This window comes from Piliocolobus tephrosceles, unplaced genomic scaffold (genome assembly GCF_002776525.5).
Source record: "Piliocolobus tephrosceles isolate RC106 unplaced genomic scaffold, ASM277652v3 unscaffolded_26195, whole genome shotgun sequence".
Lineage (NCBI taxonomy): Eukaryota > Metazoa > Chordata > Mammalia > Primates > Cercopithecidae > Piliocolobus > Piliocolobus tephrosceles.
Window position 1 is genome coordinate 1 of NW_022308971.1, and position 7746 is coordinate 7746.

Genomic DNA, 7746 nt, shown 5'->3' on the forward strand with positions numbered 1-7746 from the left:
AAAACTTATTAAGTTTTTGTGCTTTTAATTTTTAGGTTCGCCAGTTGGTGATGGATAAGTTGTCATCTATTAGATTGGAGGATTTACCTGTGATAATAAAGTTCATTCTTCATTCCATAACAGCCATGGATGCACTTGAGGTATGCCCTTATATCCCGTCACACCTAGATAAAGCAACTTAAGTTAATAAGTGCCAATTGCTCTTCTCTGTCCCCAGACTGAGAATACTAACTAATCCGGATAGCATTCAGAGGAGAGAATGGAGCTATTCAACAGATTCATTGATCTATATAAGCTGCTATGAGTTACATTTACTCTTTCTGTGTAGTACCTCACAGAATTCTGGGTATGACGTTTTATGGTTTTGGGTATGACGTTCTATGACATTGCATTAACTATTCTCCCAACTCTATTTTTCAAAATGTCCAACATTAAAAATTTTTTCTTCCTCAGTCTTTCAGGAGATTGTCATGGTTGAGAGACTGGAATGTGCCTACCCATTATGAATAAGCAGAAAACCATAGCTAATATTTACTTTCTGCAGGTAATTTCTGAGCTTCGGGAGAAGTTGGATCTGCAACATTGTGTTTTGCCATCACGGTTACAGGCTTCTCAAGTAAAGTTGAAAAGTAAAGGACGAGCAAGGTAAAGAGGTCATCCTCACATAGAATGTCACAATTTTCTGACATCCCACAGTCAGAGTTAGAGCTTAATACTTACAACTACAAATAATGGTACTATTATGACATTTATATCTAGTATAGTGTTTCAAATTACATATGTGTATGTGATTATGTATGTGTTTATATGCTTTCTTAGCCATTCAGATCAATTCCAGACAGACTACAGTGCAAATTTATTAGCCATTTTATACATGAGGTTGTCATTTGCTCCAGGGTACATGGCTACTAAGCAGGAACTCAGATCTTGTAAGTTCTTTTCTGGTAGGTAGAACAGTAATTTGTTTCCTCTCTGCTACTTGTAGTTCCTCAGGAAATCAAGAAAGCAGCGATCAGAGCTGTGTTACTCTCCTCTTTGATGTAATAAAATCAGCTATTAGATATGAGAAAACCATTTCAGAAGCCTGGATTAAGGTGAGATCTTTGGAACTTTGATTATCAAGGAGGAAATGAGTGGCAATTAGTGACAGATGTATAACTGAGGTAGCTTGAAATAAAAATCTCAAAAATTCAAGTGGAAATGATAGCTCATGGTTGCCATATGGACACATTGACTCTTGGATGACATAACAGGGCTTGCTGAGTAAGGTGAAACGTGTTTTGCTAATGTGTCGTAATATTTTTGTGACTCTCCTGTTTTTTCAGGCAATTGAAAACACTGCCTCAGTGTCTGAACACAAGGTAATGTTCATGTACTATGCATTTTCAGTATTGCAGACTTAAAAGTAATGACATTGGCTAGCCTGCCTTCCCACTTTCTTTCTTTCCCCTCCCTCCAGTCACTTTTTTTCTCTTCTCTAATTGCTCTAATAAACATTAGCTGTCTGGGGAAGATAATCTGAGGGGGCGACTGGCCAGGTAGCCTGCCCCTATTCACTCTGGCTATAAAATAAGCCTACAGTATCCGTAAGGGGAAATACTAACAGTGTAACTAAGCACATCAAGATGCAGTCAAAGAAGCCAAGTCCCCACTGATGAGATAAAGAAAATAACCACTTGAGTCTCAGGTCCCTGTATCTGCCTAATTGCCCTTCCTTCCACCCAGCACCACTGTCAAGATAATGGCATTCCATGTTTTACTTTACTTTGCCCATGTAGACCTGACTGGAGTAAATCAGTCTGTCCACTGTCAAGGCAATGGTACTGGATCTTATGTCTCTATTCTAGAAGTACCTTCCATCAAAAGCCAGTTGGTTGGCTGGGCACTGTGGCTCACGCCTATAATCCCAGCACTTTGGGAGGCTGAGGCAGGCAGATGATCTGAGGTCAGGAGTTTCAGACCAGCCTGGCCAATGTAGCGAAACCCTGTCTCTAAAAAAACCTAAAAAAATAAAAAATTAGCCTAGCCTGGTGTCACGCACCACTGCACTCCAGCCTGGGCAACAGTGCAAGACTCCATCTCAAAAAAAAAAAAAGCCAGATGATTCAGTTCCTTAGGTTTTGATTGGTTGCCTTTAAAGATTTTTCTTTGGTTGGAATCTGTTTTGTGGGATTTTTGTTAGTTGTGTTAGCCAGTTTTTGGATGACTATCTTAAAAACTTTCATGATGCTGAATAAAGCAATGAAAATTCAGAATTTTTTCTGGTGAAAAATATCAAAGTACTCCAACACACTATTTTTGGTTTTGGATAAACATAAATTTACCACCATGGCTGCCTGCATTCCTATTTTTACATACTTGTAATCATTGTATAAATATAATTTCTTTTCAACAAAACCACCATTGTTCTTTTCCCCACATATCCCCCTTTTCTTTTCAACAAAACCACCATTGTTCTTTTCCCCACATATCCCCCTTTTCTTTTCAACAAAACCACCATTGTTCTTTTCCCCACATATCCTAAATATAATTTCTATTCTTATTTTTTCTTTACATTTTTTCTCCTGTCATAAGTATTTCAAGTGTCTGCTTTGTCTTCATTGTTATCTTTTATGACTGTATTCTGGTCTAATACCTCAATTTTGGTGTCCTCAGGAATGGGGCAGTCAGTTAAGAGAAGCAGTAAAATTTGTTTTGCTTTTTCTTGTTTGTCCTGATTTCCCTTTTAACTGTTTTTTTTTTTTTTTTTTTTCCTGGAAGCATAGACTCAAGTTGCCCTGAATACACTCCCAATGTTTTCTCTTTTTTTGTCTTGTTTTGTTTTTCAAGAGACTGTCTTGCTCTGTCACCCAAGCTGGAATGCGGTGGTAGCATCATAGCTCACTGCAGCCTCAAACTCCTGGGTTCAAGTGATCCTCCCACCTCAATCTTCGGAGTAGCTGGGACTACAGGCAAGCACCACCAGGCCTGGCTAATTGTTTTATTTATTTATTATTTTTATTTTTATTTTTTTTGAGATGGTGTTTCGCTTTTTTGCCCAGGCTAGAGTGATGTGGCACAATCTCAGCTCACTGCAACCTCCGCCCCCTGGGTTTAAGCAGTTCTCCTGCCTCAGCCTCCCTAGTAGCTGGGATTATAGGTGCCCGCCACCATGCCCAGCTAATTTTTGCATTTTTAGTAGAGACGGGATTTCACCATGTCTGCCAGGCTGGTCTCAAACTCTTGACCTCAGGTGATCCGCCCACCTTGACCTCCCAAAGTGCTGGGATTACAGGTGTGACCCAACATGCCAGGCCAATTTTTTAATTTTTTATATAGGTGAGGTCTTGCTGTGTTGCCCAGACTAGTCTGAAATTTTTTTTTTTTTTTTTCTGAAACGGAGCCTCACTCTGTCGCCCAGGCTGGAGTGCAGTGGCGTGGCCTGGCTAATTTTTTTTTGTATTTTTAGTAGAGATAGGGTTTCACCGTGTTAGCCAGGATGGTCTCGATCTCCTGACTTCGTGATCTGCCCGCCTCAGCCTGCCAAAGTGCTGGGATTACAGGCATGAGCCACTGCACCTGGCCTGGTCTCAAATTTTTAGCTTTAAGTGATCCTCCTGCTTGGGCCTCCCAAAGTGCTGGGATTATAGGCATGAGCCACTGCTCCCAGTCCTCAAATTTTTCTTTTTTAAACTTAGGTAAACAAGCTAATTGTGGAGAAGAACCCACAAGGAAACTACAGATGTAAAATATACAGTTTTTCTCCACTCTCTGTCCCATTCCTCAGGGATAATCATCCTTCCAAATTTTTTCTCTTCATATACAAGCTGTAATTGCGTGGAAGTACAGGTATACTCTTATACCTACACATATATATGTTTATATATTATTTTTACAAAAGCAGAATCTTAACTATGATTATGGGTGGTGGTGGTGGTGTTTAAAGAGACAGGGTCTCACTCTGTCACCAGGCTGGAGTGCAGTGGCATAATCATAGCTTACTGTTGCCTCAACCTCCTGGGCTCAAGTGAGCCTCCCTCCTCAGCCTCTCAAAGCAGTGGGATTATAGGCATGAGCCACCATGCCCAGCCAGATTATCCTTTTGCAGGTTGCTGTTTTTTCCGCTTCATATCAGGAATGTCTTTTCTCTGTCAAAAAATATAGTATGGCTTAGCAGTCCCTAACCTTTTTGGCACCAGGGACTGGTTTCATGGAAGAGAGTTTTTCCACAGACTGTGTCAGGGCATGATTTCAGGATGAAACAGTTCCACCTTAGATCATCAGGCACTATTTAGATTCTCATAAGGAATGTGCAGCCTAGATCCTGTGCATGTACAGTTCACAATAGGGTTCACACTCCCATGAGAATCTAATGCTGCTGCTATTCTGACAGGAGAAGGATCTCAGGTGGTAATGCCCACTTGACCACCCCTCACCTCCTGCTGTGCACTTGGTTCCTAGCAGACCACAGACTCTGTGGTCCAGAGGTTGCAGACCCCTGGTCTAGCTTATTCTTTTTGTTTGTTTGTTAATTTTTTAATTAAAAAAAATTTTTTTTTTAAGATAGAGCTTTGCTCTATCACTTAGGCTGGAGTGCAGTGGCATAATCTTGGCTCACTGTAACCTCCACCTCCCGGGTATAAGTGATTCACTTGCCACAGCTTCCCGAGTAGCTGGGATTACAGGCACCTGCCATCATGACTGACTAATTTTTTTGTGAGTATTTTTGGTAGAGATGGGGTTTCACCATGTTGGTCAGGCTAGTCTCAAACTCCTGACCTCAGGTAATCTGCCCACCTCGGCCTCCCAAAGTGCTGGGATTACAGGCATGAGCCACCACACCCTGCATGGCTTTTTCTTTTTGATGACTGTGTAATATTCCAAAAATTAAAATAACTCCATCATAATGTATTGAATCTTTCCTGTATTGATGGCGTTTATAGTCTTTCCAACTTTTTTTTTTTTTTTTTGAGATGGAGTCTGGCTCTGTCGCCCAGCCTGGAGTGCAGTGGCCAGATCTCAGCTCACTGCAAGCTCTGCCTCCTGGGTTTTCGCCATTCTCCTGCCACAGCCTCCCCAGTAGCTGGGACTACAGGTGCCCGCCACCTTGCCCAGCTATTTTTTTGTATTTTTTTAGTAGAGATGGGGTTTCACCATGTTAACCAGGATGGTCTCAATCTCCTGACCTAGTGATCCGCCTGTCTCGGCCTCCCAAAGTGCTGCAATTACAGGCTTGAGCCACCGCGCCCGGCCGTCTTTCCAACTTTTTACAAAGTAATTTTCCTTTTTTTTTTTTTTTTTTTTTTTGAGACGGTCTTGCTCTGTCACCCAGGCTCGAGTACAGTGGCTCGATCTTGGCTCACTGCAACCTCTGGTACTCGGGTTCAAGCAATTCTCCTGCCTCAGCTTCCCAACTAGCTGGGATTACAGGTGCGTGCCACCTTGCCTAGCTAAGTTTTGTATTTTTAGTAGAGACGGAGTTTCAGCATCTTGGCCAGGCTGGTCTTGAACTCCTGACCTCATGATCCACCTGTCTCGGCCTCCCAAATTGCTGGGATTACAGGCGTGAGCCACCTCGCCTGGCCTAGTAATTTTCCTAATAATAGTGAAAATACATCCTGTAGTTGGCAACAAATACACACTGGAGTTGGCAGTGATTGAATCTTTCTTTTAATAAATGTCAAAATGTTCAGAGTTACATCTGTAATAATATCACTTTCATGTATATTGCTCTGTATTCTTTTTTTTTTTTGAGATGGAGTCTCACTCTGTCACCCAGGCTGGAGTGCAGTGGCACCATCTTGGCTCACTGCAAGCTCCGCCTTCTGGGTTCATGCCATTCTCCTGCTTCAGCCTCCCCAGCAGCTGGGACTACAGGCGCACGCTGCCACACCCGGCTAATTTTTTGTGTTTTTAGTAGAGATGGGTTTCACCGTGTTAGCCAGGATGGTCTCGATCTCCTGACCTTGTGATCCGCCCACCTTGGCCTCCCAAAGTGCTGGGATTACATGCGTGAGCCACCATGCCTGGCCTGCTCTGTATTCTTAAGAGGTACCAGTGGTTAATAGTTGTGGCACTTTATTTCTCTGAAAAATATTTCTGGGTTTTGTGAAAAGTGTAGATACTCCCAGGGGAGTGTGTGGAACAAATGAGCATTATCCATTCTGTGTTTTAACGGGGAAAAGCTGCTGTTTCATTGTAGCGAATGTACTGTTTTATTAACTGTTTTTGTACTATTGCGTATTTATTGACATTAGGTGTTTGACCTGGTGATGCTTTTCATCATCTATAGCACCAATACTCAGACAAAGAAGTACATTGAAAGGGTGCTAAGAAATAAGATTCGATCAGGCTACATTCAAGAACAGCTGCTCCAGAGTACATTCTCTGTTCATTACTTAGTAAGTGTCAGAGACTATTGATCTTTAATCTAAAATGGAAAGCTTTACAGCTCCCATGTAAAATTTCATCTTATTTCAGTCCATTGTTCAAACCCATTGAGATTTTTGAATTTTATTTTTGCATCAATTATTTTAATTGTCTATCTCAATGCAATTTGCAACTTTGACAAACTGACCTTCCGTATCCTATTTAAGTAGCTTACAAAAACCTTGAGGGGAAAAGGACCAGCCTGTAGAAACTAGTAGAAACGTAAATATGAACCTATTTGAACTGTCACTCTTTGGCCATTCAAAACTGTGGAATTTAGGTGATAATTCCCCTGGAAATGTAAATTATTCAAAGTGGAATTTTATAAGCTGGGAATAGTGTTTTGCCAGCTGAACATTCAGGGTATTAACAGTATAGAACTTAGAAAACTGGATGGGCCAGTCGTTTGGGGTTTGGGTTAGGAGCTAATGAGAATACCGCATTGGGTCTTAAATTTTACATTTAGATATAGATTTAGCAGTTGTATTGTTTTATCTTGCCGTTCTTTCTGTGTTTATTCTGCCAGTTGTATATGTTTTGGGCTGTAATTTTCTAGACACAGAAACCATATGTAAGTTTTCATTGTATTTTCCCCAATAAAGCATTATATCCAGCTGAATACTAAATATAAGATTTTTAAAACTTACGATATCAATAAGGAAGCTATGTTTTTTAACTGGTTATTTAGTCTGGGTCTATTAATATCTATGTATGTTACATTATTGGTAGGGTATGATCACTTCTCTTCTTGATCTTCTTTTTAAAAAAATCAGTTTAGTTAGCATTGAACCTTATAGACCAACTTCAAATTATAAGCAAGGTGGAACATCCCTGGGGGGGTAGTGTGATTGCATGGGGAAACTGGGATTTAGAAGATCTGGCCTCCAATCCCAAATTGAGCAGATATGAATGTTCTATTAGGCTTGTAATTTAACTTCTTTAAGCTTAAAGGTCAATTATTATCCAAACGCGGAATCCCATTGATGCTGAGAGTAATCTTGGAATGGTGAAGGATTATTTTTGTGTAAAGCAAAGATTAAGATTTCCTAAGTTAAAATGAGAGTTAGGAAGGAGAAGTCTGACATTCCAAAAGGATAAGTTAACTCTTAGCTTGTGTACTAACTGCTTCTTATAGCTTCTTTTCTCTCTCTACTCTTCCCCACTCAAGGTTCTTAAGGATATGTGTTCATGCATTCTGTCTCTGGCTCAGAGTTTGCTTCACTCTCTAGACCAGAGTATAATTTCATTTGGCAGTCTCCTATACAAATATGCATTTAAGTTTTTTGACACGTACTGCCAGCAGGTATGTTGAAACACTTGTTTTGGCAAGGAGGGAAC

At 40.7% G+C, this 7746-nt stretch overlaps 1 protein-coding gene across 1 annotated transcript; it reads left to right on the forward strand.

The window, feature by feature from the left end:
• Positions 1-39: 39 nt before the first annotated feature.
• LOC113221598 (Fanconi anemia group D2 protein-like) lies at positions 40-7711 on the forward strand (the record flags this gene model as incomplete). Its single annotated transcript, XM_026450924.1, has 6 exons — positions 40-140; positions 545-645; positions 986-1094; positions 1326-1361; positions 6237-6380; positions 7577-7711. Coding segments are annotated over exons 1-6 (615 nt in total), but the record flags the coding sequence as incomplete, so codon positions are not given.
• Between the last annotated feature and the right edge of the window lie 35 nt (positions 7712-7746).